Below are 18,544 nucleotides of genomic sequence, written 5' to 3' on the forward strand. Positions count from 1 at the left end.
TGTACTTACAAGAACACAACACAATGCAAACATAACTGCACAATCAAAAGATACTTCTCTCAGTTAGCATACTCCTACAAGAACATAAAATCTTAAAACACGGAACCAAGACACTTATTCCCGTTGACTGGTCTAAAAAAAGTAAAAGATGACTAATAAAATCTACAAAGAATAACTCAAATATCACTCAATTAGGAAGATAATATTTTTACTGCTGACGGTATCACTGCACTATTCTGGTTTGCTTAAATATAAGTATCACAGCACTTTCTCCTTGTATTAAAGTCAGCTGCAATACACTTCCTAATACTAAAGCTAGATAAAGGTTTGATTCCCTTCAGACAGGTCAGAATGGTAAGTGACATCCAGCTTAAGTGAGGACCTCACAGCAGAGCAAAGTACACTTCTTATGTGGGATCAATAACACTGTTTATTTCATGAAGGGTGCCATGGCAACAGCGTCAGGGAGCTGATTCATATCTGACATGCAAAGTGCAAGGCTGATGAAGAAATCTTATATTCATGTTTCACATACAAGGACCAAGGACACATCAAATGTCACATTACTTATGTCTTGTATTTTTAAAAAGGTCACTGAGTAAAACAAATTCTGTATAAAAGTGGAACATATCCTTCAGTTAATCATGTATCACATACATTGCAGATGTGTGGTTAAGTTGCATCATGCTATCTCCCTTTTTTTCTATCCAGAAAAATAAAGACTATCAACAATAACTTCCTTTCTCACCAAGTGACATACGAGTACATTCATATATTGAACATCATTACAATCATGAAACACTGTGCATACCAAATGTCATAAAGCATATGATAATGTAAAACAGATGGATATGCTCAGCGAAACAGGCTACATTCATTCTTCTCTCAAGAAAAATGATGGTATATATTTTTGCAGATGGGAAATTAGAACTATATGTTTACCAAACTACACAAGTACAATGCTACAAACTTACCCGACATCATACAGACTGCAGTAAGACACAGACATTTCTTGGAGAAATAGCCAAACATCTTGATAATCCCAGTCCAGCAGAGGAGACACACGCATTACTTGAGGCCAATCATTATCTGTCATCTGTAAAGTACTCTTGTTACACAAAGGCATGATATGTCTTTATTTACAGGTGGGAAGACAAGGAAATAAAGAAGAAAAATAAGATGACATAGATATTAATGAGGGTGATATTCATATAATGGTTTGCACAAAAGGAGTTTTGAATCCCCAGAGTCCTTAAATTATGACTATTGTCTGAAATACTAATTCATTATCAGAATTTGTGCTACATGTTCCTCAGCTTATTAAAAATATGAAATCTTTTATCTATTAAAATATGGAATCAACTTATCTTGTTAGTCGTTTCATTAATCAACAGAAGGAAACTTTCTTATTATAATCAAAGAATTCTATATATTTTCATATGCGCCTCATGACCTCCACATCTGGTTATTTTCTTCCTTTAGCCAATTAAATGTTCGCACCCACATTGTTCACACACACATTCTTTATTCTGCATCAAAAGATTGGAAATAATGTGCTACTTATCACATGGCAGCCCAGTTATACCAATACAGAGTGATTGGTGGAACTATTACTCATAGCTCCTGAAAGCAAGTTATCCTTCATCCACCAAAAGAAACTAGAGCTAGCAGGATGTTTCACAGCTTAGACAGGCTAGTTACCTAGGATCTCAGGCCAAGGGGGACACAACAGGAAATGATGAGAGAATTCAATGATGACATTGCCACTTCTAAATTCTAACTGTAGGTATGGGTTCACCTATTGTCACTGTACAAGATGTCCCACTTGTAAGGGGCCCAGTGAAAAATTTAATAAAAATCTTAATAAAAGAGGATATGACACTAAATTGGTGCATGACATATCTTTATGGTTGAGAGATGAGAGTACATTGCAAGACATGCCAGAAGTGATTTCACCCACCTGAATATGCAGTTAAACATGGCACTGCATGTTTGCAAATCTTGCTGCTGGAGTATTGGATTTCATGGCAGATGTTCTCATATAACTCATCAATGTGGCAGCATCTGTGAAATGTGGCAACATGTGTGTTTATGTGTGGGTCTTGTGTTGCAGTGTAAAGTGATTTACTTTTTGTGGTGTTCTGAGTGACTTGCTTCTTCAGGTGGTGTTTGATTCTGACGATGTGTCGAAATTCTGTGGAAGAACATATCTTTCCTGTGAAACAGTACTGGGTAAGTGGTTCCTTTCAAACATGTCAGCAGCTGTTTTTAGAATATCAAAGCTTGATGATGATGCTGGAACCAAAGGGAACCTTGCACAGTGGGGAGCACCGGCAGTTATCAAAAGAAAGAGTGGCTGAGTTGAAGACACAACTTTCGGCATCACTCACAATCTCTCTTCACTGATCATTGCACGAATCTGGACTACCATGTAGCATGTGTCACAGATCTGCTAAGCAAGCAGGCATACAAGTTTACTGTTGTTCATGAACCAATACAGACCAAAACTGATAAATGCCTAACATAGTTCCATTGGTATCAGTGATTTATCACTGAAAGGTGGTACAGTGCACATGGTGTGCAGTGATGAAGTGTGGCTTCACTTGTCAGGATACGTGAACTCACAAAACACATGTTTATGGAGTAGTGGCAACCAGCAAGCAGTCATGGAGGAACCCCTCCATTCAGTAAGTGGGCATGTTCTGTACACTATGACAGTGGCACATTTTTTTTTAATTTTTTATTTATTTTTTTATTTTTCCCCCCACTACTGTTGCCAGTGAAGTGCACCAGGTATTGTATCAGGAATTTTTGAACCTGCTGTGTGATGAATAACTGACCCTTGGCTGATACCAGCAAGATGAGATAAGATGTCGTATGTCTAAAGTGTGAATGGTTGTTTGTGTAATCATTTCTCCCTCACAGAGTGATTTCCAAGGAATTATGGCCCTCAAAGTCATCTGACTTGAAACATGCTGTCTTTCTTCTGGCGAGGGGGGGGGGGGGGCGGTGTTCACCTTAAAGGTAACACGTACAAGAACAAACCACATGCATCGATGAGACACCTGAGAACTTCCGCTGCGAAATCCAGGCAGACACGCCCAGTACTCTGGCAGCAACATTCACAAATATGGAGCACTGTGTTGAATTGTGTATACAGGTGAGGGGAAGTCACTTCCAGAATCTATTATAATGTACCTTCATATCTCGACCATAAAGGTATACCATGTACAAATTTGGTTTCATATGCTCTTTTATTAAGATTCTTATAATACTTTTCCTTAGCCCCCCTGCGAGTGGAAAACCCAATGAATTATACAGGATGTTTAAGTGATGATAATATAAATTTTCAGGGTTGGTGAAGAAGGGCAAATGTATCAATCTGAAATAGGGAGAACATGTCTGCAAATGACTAAGTTATAAGCAGAAATAAGAAAAATTCACTTTTATTGTTGGTTTGATGACAATGATAAAAATCCAGCTATGTACTCTTTTCAGGGGACTGGTCCATGAATACCCGGGGAAACCTCGAAAAAAATTTCTGTTTTCTAAACAGTGTAACTCAAAGAATAAGATTTGTAAGCCCATATAATGCTTACCATCTTTTAAGACATCTTTTGGGAACATTTTTATGAATGAACCACTTTTTTTAATTGTATTTTTTTGTTGCAAGTGAAATAATCCATGCTAATTATTTATGTACACCGTAGGTACACATCACTCAAAATACAAACAAAGTAGAAGGTTTATTTTTTTCCTGTCAGTTCTTTATTCTATTATATTTAAAGCAAACTACTGAAAAGATGTTGCTGTCATAAACTGTGGTAGAAAAAATTTTTAAGTGTGATTATCAAAAATTTTGGATATGAACTCAGAGTTTTTTTTCAATAAAGCATTTTATTTTCAATAAGTCACAAGAGTAGTCTACTTTTTAGTTAAGCATGTTTTAAGACAGTATACAAAATTTCAGATCTCTATGTTTAATAGTTCTTAGCCAAAATGTACCAGAACATGAAATTTTAGCTTTTGGGAAATTCAATTTAAAGTTGAAACTTGCTTTTTCTACTAAACCTGCTTTTTCTGTTAAACTTGCATGGCACTAATGCATCCCACATCGATATTCATCTTGTTTCCTTTGTTGTTTTTCCTCCCTTCTCTTTATAACACTACTACATTTTATTCTTACTTCTTTGGTGGTTTCAGCTTCGAAGAGTCTCCTTTGAGCAATGGCTATTAGAGGTCTATGCATACTTAGTCCACCAGGTGCTCCCATCAGTTCCATAACATTAAGCCTTGACACTGCACCATCATTGAAACATAGAACAACATCTAGCACACCTATTTTCTAACAATGGAAAATCCAAGATGGAATGTAACAATAAACCTATTTTCAAAGTATTTAGTCCTACTAGAACAGTTTTTGGTATCCGTTCCCATCTACATTTGTTGAAACTTTCATTTGAATTTTGAGTTCTACCATGTAAACATTTCTCTAATAACCTTGTGTCACTAAGCTCACTTATAACTTCCATTATAGCAAATGGCTAAGAATATTTATGGTTGAGTAACAACCCTCTGGTAGTCACACCATGAATCACTGCCAGGTGGGCAGAGTGAATGACATGGGTTGTGATCTGTGGACAATTTATGAAAGAAGGTAGTCCATAATGCTTTTTTCATTCCCTCAAAGTCATTTTTATTTTGTCTTATGGCTTGTCGATAATAATACAATAAGAAACTCATGCGCACAGTCACTTCACTGTAAACAAAATATTCATGCCAAAACAATAGCAAACAATGACTAAACTCTGTATAAACAAAAGATAAGCAACTGTAAAGCTTTCACAGGTTAGCTAACTTAAGAGACTAAAAAGTTGGAAAAATGAAACAAATGAGTGCAAAACTTTATATTCAACAGAGCTGACTGTGTGCCATGGGAATGTTGTGGTGCATGCAGCCACTTTCAAATTCCTCTAATTTTGGTACTTTCTGTGGTCCATTTTCCTGGAAGTAAACTTTTTCTTATTCAGAAAACCACAGAGTATTGTTTAAGGCAAAAATTAAAAAAATTTTTTTTGACAGTTATTCACGTGCAAGTCCCCTTAATAAATTTATTTATCTGAACAACTTGCACAAAGTGCTATATTGACAGAAACTGCTCAAAGTGGCACTTCCCAGCTTCTATGAAAGCATGAAAAACACACAGTTTTGTCGTAATCTCTAAAAACTCAGATTTGAATGTCACATGCAACATGCGTCTCCTCATCAACAAGATTTTTCATGTGACTCCTGAAGAAATCAAGCATGGACAGAATGTTTTCTTTCCACCCTCTTTCCATGGAACAGCTAACTCAGGTGTTCACAAGCAAGATATGCACAGCAATCCAGATCTCCATCTTTTGGAAACACATCTATCGTTGGACAGAAAGTAGGATAGCTTTCAACAACAATGGAAGAATGTTTCTCAAAAAGACAGCATATAGTGGTGAAATTAAGGTAAATCTGCACTGTTGGCTCCTACACAACTAAGCACTTGGTTTCTTCATTCAACGAAAGCGTATATTCAAGAAAGTGAGGATTGGCTATAAAATACTGTAGCAACCATTTCCACAACACAAAGCAAAGTTAGCAGCACTTAAAATTTGCAATTTCTGCAAGTAGTTGGGTATAGCTGCTGTTCTCTCATTATTTTCCATGCAGTACTGTGGATGACACCCATTTCACATATGACTGACTTTTTCCTGTTTAACTGATTGATTCCTGACTGAAGGCTCCTCATCTATGGGAATAAGTACAGCTTTTTCCAAAATTGAGAGTCTGTACAGTTCATTATGGAAGATTAGGGTTTAGTGTCCCACTGATGATGGTGTCAGCAGAGATGGAGGAGACACTCAGTCAAGAGAAGAGTGTAAGGAAAAAGCAGTGTTCTATTTGAAAGGAATCATTCTGGTATTCACTTAACTGATTTAAGGAAGCTATGGAAAATACAAATCTGGCTAGCTGAATGATAATTTCAAACCTCCCTCCCACAGACTGCAAGTCCAATATCTTATCTGCTGTGCCATCTTGTACAATCTTGTAAAAAGTGATCAGGCAAATCAGCATTGTATAATATGCATGGTAAGCTGACTATCAAAATTCAGTGGCATGTAGAAAAAGTTTGAAGACATTTTTCTAAGTTTACCTCTTAATGCATGTTGCAACAATGCAACAAATGCATCCTATGATAACATAACTCACTAAATAAATGTGATTCCTACCCCACTGTATGTGACTACAGTGCCTTAAGCACTACACCACCTCCCTTGGTAGGAGGAGTCAAGTAAGTTAAAACTAAATAACACCCAAATGAGAGTAGCAGCTGATATGAACATCTTTTTTCTCCACAAAAATAACAAAGGCTGGTGCATCTTGATTTGTCAAAACAAATGCGAAAATAGTTTGCTCAATGAGTTGTATGCATATTTGTGAATGAAACTTTTTACTTTTTTAGTGAGTTTTTCCTTTGATAATATTTCTTTTCAAAGTAGCACTTTATCTGTGAACTTGAGGCCCATGAGAAAAAACAATAGCACTATGTAAGAAACCACCTCTGGATTTTCCCCTGCACTTGATGTCAGTGTTTTGCCCAGCTTGGATGTTCTACATGGTTGATATAAGTGTTCTGTTATTCCACAAAAAAAGGTGTCATAGCTGCAATAGTATTTTTCTGTTAGGAAAGTACTAAAACCTATGTTTTGTTAGTTAAGTAAACATTTGTGATAAGAAGAAGATAAATTATTAAAGATATAAACACCTGAAACGTATTCAATTTTTCTGAATAAGGATCAGTTCGTCGAGTTCCCATAAGTCCTGCTCTTAAGGCCGGCTTTTCAGCTAATAGTTTTTCCAGTGCAGTTTTGATTGAACCTGGTATAATTTTCAGTTCCAGGTTATATCTGTAATCAATGAGACATTTATAAAAGCACCAGTTATCAAGCAAACATAAGCTGCAAAACTTAAGTAATGTTTGTTGCTATCATCACCCTAAGTTTTTTCCCAAAAATTGTTAGAAATATTAAATTATGCCAACAATACAGAATAATCTATGATATGCATACTAATAACAAATTGTTCACTGACAACTTTCTTATGTGGTTGGGCCTGTTTGCTTGTTTTGGGTCATTTAATAGCCAGTTCATCCTTGTCCAAACCAGAAAATTTGGGTAAAGGAGTTTAATATATAAAAATATTCTACAAGTGTTACAAACTTCACTCTGGGCTAAGGGCATCTGGCAGTGCCCACACTCTATGGGGCAGCATTGAAACAGTCTAATCTAAACAGTATGTAAGTAACTGACACTACTCAGCAGTGCATCACAATACAAAACGATAAAACTACTGCTCACATACATAGTATTAACAACAGGTTACATCTAAAATGCAACAATCTGTCACGAGGCTGATGGGAAATGGGAAACTGGTGTATACTGTAAAAAAAAACTGGAAAGAAACACATTCTAAGGCCAAGTATGTCAACTACCCTCATTTTCTGTTCATTCTTGTCCTTTAAATGTCTTGGTTTCCATCCCAGTTCTCTACCTTGTGCCCACATCTTTTTCCATGTGCAAGCAGGTTAATGCTTCTCAGTGCCCCTACACATTAATTACTTTTTTCAGAGAATAAAACAGAGTTTAATGTCCTGTAATTTTGCAACAAAGTTTACTCAACTGCTTATCCTTCTAGTGCCCCCTTCCCCTCTCTACCCTCCTGTGTGACACAAGCCAGTACTTTTGTTTGTACATGTTGTAACCTCCTGCTGTCTCTCCATGTCATTTGTCTTCCCTCATTCAATCTGTGTATCCAACTGAGATGACTACACACTCCAGTCAAGCTGCTGTTTAGAACATGAATACAGGTGGGCATTCAACCAGTTAGTAATGAGCAGGCAGTTTTAAACAATGGATGTGCAAATGTAGTGTTTCAATGCTGTTGCTTCAGAAATCACAGCAGGACAATATCTCTAAATCAAGTGTTCAATAGATTCTTCAGAATGTTTTGAAGAACAGAGAAGCATGTGCAAATTCATCCCGCATACTTTGATTTAAAAAAAAAAAATTCTTTTCTGGCAAAAACCATCATGCTTGATGACACTTGGTGTTATCAATATGAACCTACCACAACACAGTGCAGAAATTCACATGAAGGGTCAACATTGTGGCAACACAACCAATTTAATGCACAAGCTGATCATCATACCAAAGAAGGGCTTTTCTGACAGTTTCACAAGGCTGTATGACTGTTTGTTTTGTGTGTTGTACTCACATGAGTGTGGAAAGGGACGGGGGGGGGGGGGGGGGGGGGGGGGTTGCAGAACACTTGAAACATTAAAGCCACTACCTTAATGTTTCTCTCTGTTTTATCAATTCAGCCTCAAAGCCCTTTGGATTGACAAGACATGTATGTGACACAAAATGGAACACAATTTAATTTTCAATAGTAGTGGGTAGCTGGAGTGCAACTAATTGAAGCATTTGTTGAGTTCAACAATATTCAGTGCGATGACAGAGTGTGTATCTCACGACAAGATGTCATCAGTGAAGAGTAATAGTGAAAAAACCTAATGACAGTGATTAGGACTGATCAACATTGAACATTATCATGAGTGAGAAACACAGAGCTATAGGGACAACAGTAATATCAGAAGTTAATTTGAAACTCACACCTTCTGTTTCTGCAATCACCGTTGTACATCAGTTGATCATCTGAAACAACTGCCGGTCACCAAAAAGAAAATGTTAGCACAATAGCAAGTAATGAGACCTACAATCAAACGTAGGTTGCAGTAGTTATTGGGAGGTGAAGAGTGTGTGTGCGCGTGTGTTGGGGTTTATGGGCGCTCAACATCGAGGTCATCAGCGCCCGGAGGTGAAGAGGCTTGCATGGAACAGAGTAGTGTGGAGAGCTGCATCAAACCAGTCTTTGGACAGAAGACTACAACAGCAACAACAATGACAATAACAATGAAAATCAGGCTGATGCACATACAGAAGTCAGATCTGGTTGAATCTAGCATAGAACTGCAACTGTTACAGTTCCTACTATTCAAATACCACAATGTCTCACGCCTTCACAATTGCTGCTTTAGGATCAAATGGGCACAGTGGTAAAATAAATATTGTCTTATAAATGTGGCCCAAGAATCCCACAAAATCATTCGAAGTTTGTGGTACCTTGTGGTGCCCAGGTAATAGTGAGGCTTGAAGACAAGCAGATAGTAGGAAAAATGTTCACAAATAATTATTGACAAACAGGACTTTCGACTCTGGGGACATCTTGTAAAAATACAAAGGTAAAATTCTAAGATATTTCTCTGAGGTATTTTGTTATTTGGAGCAAAATGGATTGTAAGTGTCTTCCCATAAACAATGATGTCAAGTAACGAATGTAGTGAACTTGATATGTATCCTTAGACTCGCTTTTTATGCATTTATGAACAACTGTATCATGACAGTGCAGATGACATCAGCCAAGACACACTTACCCACAGTCTTTGTATAGAAAAGCCTTTACCATGGCCTCAATTAGTTTGGTCTGACTTCCTCCTTTGTAGCATTGAAACCGTATATAATTACGTGAAACATCCTGGCAGATTAAAACTGTGTGCCGGGCCGAGACTTGAACTCGGGACCTTTGCCTTTCGCGTGCAGGTGCTCTACCATCTGAGCTACCCAAGCACGACTTACACCCCATCCTCACAACTTTACTTCTGCCAGTACCTCGTCTCCTACTTTCCAAATTTTGCAGAAGCTCTAATGCGAACCTTGCATAATTACGTGTTTGGATTCCTGCATCCCAAAGTCCTTATAGCTGGCAATCAACATCAAGTAACTGTCAGAAGTATGATATATAAAGAATAATACATTTTGAAACCAGACTATAGTTAGGTGTTTGGGTTCCTGTATCCCAAAATCCATACAGCAGGCAATCAACATCAATGTAACGGTCAAAAGTTACAGTTACATCTTAATGACATGTGTTAGCCTTGTGTACCTGTATTGGACTGCCTTAACAAATATGACTTAATAATGGCCTAACAACATTTAGCATTATACTTGATATTGGCATAAAAGCTGAAATCTGTACGACGCAAAAGATAAATATAATAATACACAATTAAATGGTGGTCCTCTCCTTTAAAAAACAATGGAACATATTAGTGGTAGGATTCATAGTTGAGACCACTATTACAAGATTGTTTTTTTTATTAATGATCAGCCAGTGGGTACTTAATAGTATATGTAAAAGTTGAAACTTTCTGGCAGATTAAAACTGTGTGCCGGACTGAGACTTGAACTCAGGACCTTTGCCTTATGTGGGCAAGTGCTCTACCATCTGAGCTACCAAAGCATGACTCACAACCTGTCCTCACAGCTTCAATTCTGCCAGTACCTCGTCTCCTACTTTCCAAACTTCACAGACGCTCTTCTGCGAAGCTGTGAGGATGGGTTGTGAGTCGTGCTTGGGTAGCTCAGATGGTAGAGCACTTGCCCGTGAAAGGCGAAGGTCCTGAGTTCAAGTCTCGGTCCGGCACACAGTTTTAATCTGACAGAAAGTTTCATATCAGTGCACACTCCGCTGCAGAGTGCAAATCTCATTATCTATGTAAAAGTTGATTATATTTATGACTATTTACAATTTATAGGAAAGATTGTTTTATTTTTTGATGTTAACATTGATCTGCGCAATAGAACCGAAGCTAGGGCAGAATCTGATATGGTCATAGAGAGAAGTTGTGGAATGACACATAACTGCAAAAATTCCCCAAGAAAAAAATTATTGATCCGTTGCAGAAACTAGAAGCCATTGTTAGTGTTCTGAGCACCATGGCAGTTGAACAAAACTCCATGGTACAAAAAGTAGAAAAAATAGCTGTTATTGTGGCAGAACAGAACCGCATCACACAAAAAGTAGAGAAAACAGATAACATAGCCACAGAGCAGGTTCTGTTAAGTTGATTGCCAATTTATTTTATCGCATGGACCTCATGATGAAAGAGATCAAAAATCGTAGCAATGACAAACTTGATAAACATGTTTCCGAAATGAAGGAAGAAATGTCCAACTGGACTGAACAAAGAAACCTGGAAATTTTAGATACAATGGACATAAAAATTCTAATATTTCAAAAATCACAGGCCATATTAATCCTACTTAAAGCGGTGTTCTTATGCAGACTGAATTATTTCTTATAAAATCTGCTCCATATTTGGTCACCTTTCCTGGGGCACATGGTTCAAAATTTACAAATGTAGGGTTGGATGTTATAACCAGCAATGAGTGTGCTTGATGTACACTGAGGTGAAGAAAGTCAAGGGATACCTCCTAATATCATGTCAGACCTCCTTTTGCCTGGCATACTGCAGCAACTCAACATGGCATGGACTCAACAAGTCATTGGAAGTCCCCTGTAGAAATATTGAGCCATGTTGACTCTATAGCCGTCCATAATTAAGTGCTGCTGGTGCAGGTGCACAAACTGAGTTCTCGATTATGTTCCATAAATGTTCGATGGGATTCATGTTGGGCAATATGGAGGCCACATCATTTGCTCAGACTGTCCAGAACGTTCTTCATATCAATTGCAAACAATTGTGGCCCAGTGACATGACACATTGTCATCCATAAAAATTATATCATTGTTTGGGAATAAATTGTCTCCAAGTATCTGAACATAATCATTTTCAGTCAATGATCAGTTCAGCTGGACCACAGAACCTACTCCTTTCCATGTAAACACAGCCTGTACCGTTATGGTCTAGTGCCTTGTTGACAATTTGGGTCTATGGCTTCTTACCAACTGAAATCGGAACTCATCTGAGCAGGCCATGATTTTCCAGTTGTCTAGGGTCCAATCAATATGGTCACAAGCTTTGGAGAGCTGCTGCTAGCAAATGCACTCGCATCAGTCGTCTGCTGCCACAGCTCATTAACATCAAATTTGTCACATTGCCGTAACAGATATATTCGTCATACATCCCACATTGATTTCCATGGTTATTTCAAGCAGTGTTGCTAGTCTGTTAGCACTGATAACTTTATGCAAATGCCACTGCTCTCAGTTCTTAGGTGAAGGCTGTCGGCCACGGCATTATCCATGGTGAGAAGTAATGCCTGCAATTTGACATTCTTTGCACTCCCTAATGATTTCCAAAATGGTATGTCCCATGTGTCTAGCTCCAACTATAATTCCGCATTCAAAGTCTGTTAATTCCAGTCATGTGGCCATAATCACAGAGTAAACCATTTCACATTAATCACCTGAGTACAGATGAAAGTGCCACCAATGCACTGCCCTTTTATATCTTCTATACATGATACTACTGCCATATGTAAGTACGCATATCACTATGCCATGACTTCTGTCATCTAAGTGTACGACAAAACAGCATATACATACAGAGACATTGGACCATGCCCACAAAGATTAAATGTAACCATTTTCTGAGAAGTATTATTGCAAGAAAATGTCTAAACATACTGTATAACTGCAATAATAAACGTGAAATTACTATACAAAACTACAGTTTAGTTTTTAGGTCTTTCTTCTTTATTTGCTCCTGGGTGAGGTAAAATCCGTAGATGTCCCATTAATAATTATTCAGTTTGAGGAAAGATCTGGGACAGGGTCCACTCTCCCTCAAGACACCAAGCAAAAAGCTTCTAGTAGAATAATCAGCGAAAGTAGCATCCAAGCTATTCAAGTAGTGTGAAAATGAAAGGCATGCATCAGGCTGGGAGCCATACAACATTTATTTATTTATCATCATCGTGTAGAGTTTCCTACCACTGGCAGATTCTGCTTGGAACACAAGCCTCTCCACCTTCTATGGTTTTTCCGCAACCTGTCTGTCACCTCTCTTCGGAGTTCCATCTTACACTCCTTTTAGTTACTTGCACCTTGTCTTCTCCTTTGTCTGCTATGACCTGTCTTGTGCATCTTCCTAGGTATCCTCTTCTCATACATTCCCTTCACATACTTATACCATTTTAATCTTTTTTCTTCAGACTTCTCTTTCAGCGTTCAATTCTCATGTGTTACCTTCTCTGCACTTACAATTCCCACCTTTTCTATTTTTGTTAAATCTATTCAACTTGAAAGTTCTAATTTCATCACAGAAGTAATGCAGTTCTCTAATGAAGAGATATGTTTTAAGCTAGTAACAATAGGTGATGTAATTTGTAACTAATTTTAGGGATGATTACTCATGTTAGGTGTTTGTTAAGTTAAAATAAAACTTACCAAATCTTGAATGAGGAGAATATATTTTTTTAAATGTTTGACTCTAAAATGTGCAACTATGTTCGATGCTCTACAACAGTTCATATGATCAGTGAGGAGGAAGTTTTTTTCACTCCATGGTGTCAAGAGTTGTAGAAAATCATTTTATTATAGCTTTGAGTACTCATTGTGAACAAAGGCAGCTAACAGAGAATCGATTGGCTATCAACCATAATAAATACACTCCATTCAAAAAAGAACTGTGATCTTTCACATATTTTGGTAAGTTCTGCAGAGCTAATCAAGAGTAACAGTTTTAATGAGGTTAAAGTTGTTATGCAGGAGGATTAACAAGAAATGTATGGTGGCCATTGTAGTAATTTCTATGAAATAGAGATTTTAATATTGGTTGGTTCTCGAAGAATCGCACGCCAAAGAGAATTGGAGCCTCACAGCCAACATGTAAAATACATAATTTGGTCATTTGATATATATATTTATCCCGTTAAGATTGGGTTTTAAAATTTTTGTTATTTTCTTCAACAAACAAATCATTATTGTTGCAATATCAGTGTTGGAACTCTACTAACACAGCACACTAATTGGTCATTTCTGACAGCTCTCCAATAATTTTCCACTTTTAGCAATTTACACAAGTGTGTTCAAAGTGTGCAGAACTACAGACTGCTTGACAGCAATGGTTACTTTACCCACTGTTTAATTAAAGTAACAATGCAAGTTACATATCTGCTCATTCAACATGATGCCTACTGATCTTATTTTCCCATTTCTACATGCCAAGGTCTCCTATACTCCTTAACAAAATACTGTTCCTTCCTTTTGTTAATAATTTTCATTGTTTTTGCAATTGATATAAATTACAATAATATTTTATGCTAACTCTTGTCAATGACAACTGCATGGTGATGTTTTCCCTTCCAAATCCTTGGTTGATAAACAGATGCACAGAGGCTAGTAACAGGGTTAGTACTAAATATATCTTTGGTAACGACAGGAAGTGCATCCGGCCACCCACTGGCACTAACACCATCAAATACAGAATAACATGCTGACCTCGTGAAGATATGGGATAAGGCATGGAAAAAGAAGAAGACTGTGGTCAGCCTCCATCCCTCACACTGGACAGAATCTGTGACTCTTAAATGTGATGGTCTAACAGACTTTTAAACTTTGTATCCATGATCTAATCTGTACCAAACAGTTCCCATAAAACTGGAGCAGTCTACTTAACGTGACTGTTGCTAGTACATTTTGAAATGTTGAGCACTTTGAGAGGCTGTGCGAAAACGTTCGTTGTGTGTGGCACTTAGGTAAACAACTAGCAAGCTTTTGTGTTCAATAAAACTCAAAGCCCACCCCCTCCCACCTCCAACATGGACATTGTCGCAGTGGGGTGGCTCCCAACCCTAAATGATACAACCAGATCGGATGAGTGAAAAAAGGTAGATATGGTGAAGTTAGATTTAATAGGAATTAGTGAAGTTTGGTGGCAGGAAGAATAGGATTTTCAGTCAGGTGAGAACAAAGTTATCAGCACAAAATCAAAGTGGGATAAGCAGGAGTAGGTCTAACAATAAATAAGAAAATAGGAATGTGTATGAAGTAATAAGAACAGCATAGCAAACACGTGGTTTCAACCAAGATAGACACAAAACCAAGACTACCACACCAGCACAAATATACATGCGTACTAACTCCACAGATGAAGATAAGGTTAAAAGAAATATTTGATGGGATGAAAGAAATTATTGAGTTCATTAAGGGAAACAAAAATTTAATTGTGATGGAGGACTGGAGTTTGAGTTTGAAAAGGAAGAGAAATAAACTTAATGTAAGAACATGGAGTGAGGAAAAGCGAAGATCTTCTCAATGGAGGAGGAAGCCACATGTCAGGTGTCAATGTGCAATTCAGAGGTGGATCAAGGCCACTTCATACCTCTGGAGTGACCAGCAGGAGCAATGCCAAAATCAAGATGGATTCACCATCCACAACTTATTGTTTGTCAATGCCAATCACTCCTCTCCCACAACTGCCTGTGTGTCTGATACACCAGAGAAATAATGGCCTGCAGGAGAATGGCACATTGTGTTATGTCATGTTCCCTGCAGGCCCGTGGCTTGGTCTGCTCATTCATTTCTCCAAATTTCCAAATACCTTGGTACCCAGCAAAATGGTACTGGCTTCTCCCACCATTGAAGGAAATACAGTTGATCCTGTGTTAGCTGGACAGTTCTCTCTTCTAGGTACATATGCTTCAATGTGTGTACAGCACTAAGGAAATTGGAACAGACGAGAAACTGTTTGGCCAGAAGACATCTCACATGCTCAAGTAGCTTCAGTATCACATGAAACTATGCAGTGAAAACAGTATATTCACAGGGAAGGTGAACCCTTAACACTATGGAATGGCCACGGGTGTCCCCTTTTTTGGATCCATCAGTGTAAGCAACTGTAAAAGTGTGATGCCCATGTATAATGGTAAAAAACAGAGACTGGAACATAAAATATGGAACTCAATCTTTCTTATAATGCATCAAGTTTAAAATAATTCTGAGCCTCTGCAGTAGCCAGACAGAGATCTGCTCCAACCTCAGTATAAAACTTTAAAACAGGCCACACCCAACTCTAAAACACAATGCTTTGAGGAACCTCTTAGGGCCTCATCACTCACTGTCAATTATGAAAACGCCTTTCCATTGGTGGTCAAGCAGCGATATAGTATGCAGTTGTGTGTGGCATGTATAGTGTGTTATAAGCCTGTCGAATCATGAGGAGTCATTGTTTGATGTGAAGTGACTGTTCAGTAACGTCAGCGCAAGCGCTCAGTTTGGAGCTGGTTATAAAGGCCTAATGGTATCCAACATTTTTGAATAAGAGGGTCACCATGACCCCATAATTAAGCCAACATCACAAAACTAGGGCAGCCAAATTCATCTGCTCCCCATGAAATATGGCTAGGACTTTTTAAAATACTGAGTACTTTCTGAGGCCGTCTTTTCAAGTCCCTAAGATGTCGCAACCATGTACACTTAAAGTCAAATATGACACCCAGAAACTTCACTGTGTCTTTAAAATTAAGAACAGTGCCCCTCATTTTCAACTAAGGAAAGTTTAAAACAGAATGTCAAAGGTGTAAAAGAACACACACAGACTTCTCAATGGAGAAATTAAACCCCCTCTGCTCTGTTTATTCCTCCAGCCGTCAAACAGTAAGCTGTAAATGATGAGTTGCTGTTGCAAGGCTCAAGGAGGAACAAAAGACAGAGAAGTCATCAACAAACAAGGAACACCAGACTGGACTTTTAACAACTGATGTGATATGGCAAAGACAATCACTTTTAAAACACTCTCTTGGGGGACACTGTTCTCCTGCTGACACTGATTAGAGAGGATCTCACCAACTCGATATTTAAAATAGCGTAGTGAGAGGAAGGACTGTATAAAGATGAGAAGCCATCATGAAAAACCCCATTCATGGAGCTGCCTGAAGATAATATGCCTCCAAGTAGTAGTGTAAGCCTTCTTGCTACCAAAAAATATGCCCGTCAAGAGATAACAGTGTAGGAAACCCGGTTATATAGACCCTTCCAGGAACGACAGGTTATCAAAGGTTGAGTGAAGTCTCCTTAACCCACACTACAGGTGACTAAGGAGCTGCAAGGATTCTAAAACCTACACAATGTGGCAGTTGACCTTCCACTCCAAAGTCTTTCTCACACAGCTGGTGAGAGAAACACTATGACAACAACATGGATACATGCAGTTCTCCCCAGATTTTAAAAGTGGAACTGAAATTGCCTCTCACCACTAGTCAGGAAAGTGTCTTGATGCCCAAATGAGGTTAAAAAGGGTGAGGAAGATTCTTTGCTCCACACTATGAGGTGCCATAACATACTATAATGAACCTTATTGTGGCCAGGTAACATGCCACAAGCTGCAGATAATGCAGAATCCATCTCCCACGTGTGAAAGGGGCAGTTATATTCTTCATAAGTGCTACAATTGAAGTCTCAACTGTCCCTCTCAGCAGCCACCCTGTAGCATTGGAAAGCTGAACCTCGACTAACAGTGGCGGTAACTGTGGCACAACAGGCCACCACATCTGGGCAAAGTCTCATGGATTAGGCTGGAGACTTCCATTCCCTATTACAGCAGCCAGTGGACACCTACCTCCTCTTCCAGAAACCATCCTGATGGTCTCCCCTACGATTGTACTTTAAGTGGAACATCTTATGGCTTTCAGGAGATGTTGCCACAGTCTCTTTTTGTTGCCTCTAATAATTTGGTGACTTTTGCCTTCACTACCCGAAAGATCACAAGGTTCTCTAAAGATAGCTGGCACTTTAACCTAAGTGAAGCCGCATATCGGATCCTTGATTGCAGGCCAGCATTCCTCGCTATCTTTTCACCAGGTCTGAAGACTATGGAACTGACGCTTCAGTATCCCAGTGGATCATTTTGGTAATACACTGGCATGCAAAACTTAAGGACAAAAGTAATTTCCACATGGTCTGTCACTGCCAAGTAACATAGCCCGATGGAACTTGGACCATACACACAAAGAACTGCTACACTATAGTACAGAAAGTAACAGAGATGTACACAATGCGACAAACAGAAATGATACTATTATTCAAAGGCAATAATTACACTGAAGTCACCACTATTTATGATGGTTCCCTGGACATGGTTCTTAATTTGTCAAATAGCCTCTCATCAGAAGAGCTCCATCACTTATGCAGTTCAATGTGGTTGCACACTGACATCCTTAAAAATGAAGTCAGAGTCAAATGCAACCCTGAAAAGATGAATATGGTGAAGGAGTGCTGTGTCACAATAACATTGATCTATGAGTGTACCTCTTCAAAAATGGCCAGTACACCCATACAGCATTATGCCTCTTGACACGATCAATTTCGGCAACGTTCCTGGGAGCATTATGTATCTCAATGGGGAGGAGGATGGAACAGTTATGCACCCAGGAATGATGACGAACATGACCATTTTGGTAGTCCAAGTGTTATGGACTACGGGCAGTTATATTCTTCATAAGTGATACAATGGAAGTCTCAACTGTCGCTCTCAGCAGCCACCCTATAGCACTGGAAAGCTGAGCCTTGACTAGCAGTGGCGGTAACTGTGGCACAACAGGCCACCACGTCTGAGCAAAGTGTAGTGGATTAGTCTGCAGACTTATTAGGGAGGCATAATGTTGCATGGGTGCAATGACCTCCAAATCTTTGAACATAGTAGATTCACCAG

The 18,544-nt window shown here is 38.5% G+C and overlaps 1 protein-coding gene across 1 annotated transcript in view; it reads right to left on the bottom strand.

The window, feature by feature from the left end:
- Positions 1 to 18,544, bottom strand: part of LOC124789915 (FAD synthase-like) — an 87,618-nt gene that overhangs the window by 37,693 nt on the left and 31,381 nt on the right. Inside the window, exons 3-4 of the mRNA XM_047257433.1 lie at positions 6,797 to 6,938; positions 975 to 1,096 (exon numbers count right to left, since the gene is read on the bottom strand). Of these exons, the coding sequence (XP_047113389.1) occupies positions 975 to 1,096; positions 6,797 to 6,938 (264 nt within the window). The remainder of the gene's footprint in view (positions 1 to 974; positions 1,097 to 6,796; positions 6,939 to 18,544) is intronic.

Source organism: Schistocerca piceifrons, chromosome 3 (assembly GCF_021461385.2).
Source record: "Schistocerca piceifrons isolate TAMUIC-IGC-003096 chromosome 3, iqSchPice1.1, whole genome shotgun sequence".
NCBI classification, from domain to species: Eukaryota; Metazoa; Arthropoda; class Insecta; order Orthoptera; family Acrididae; genus Schistocerca; species Schistocerca piceifrons.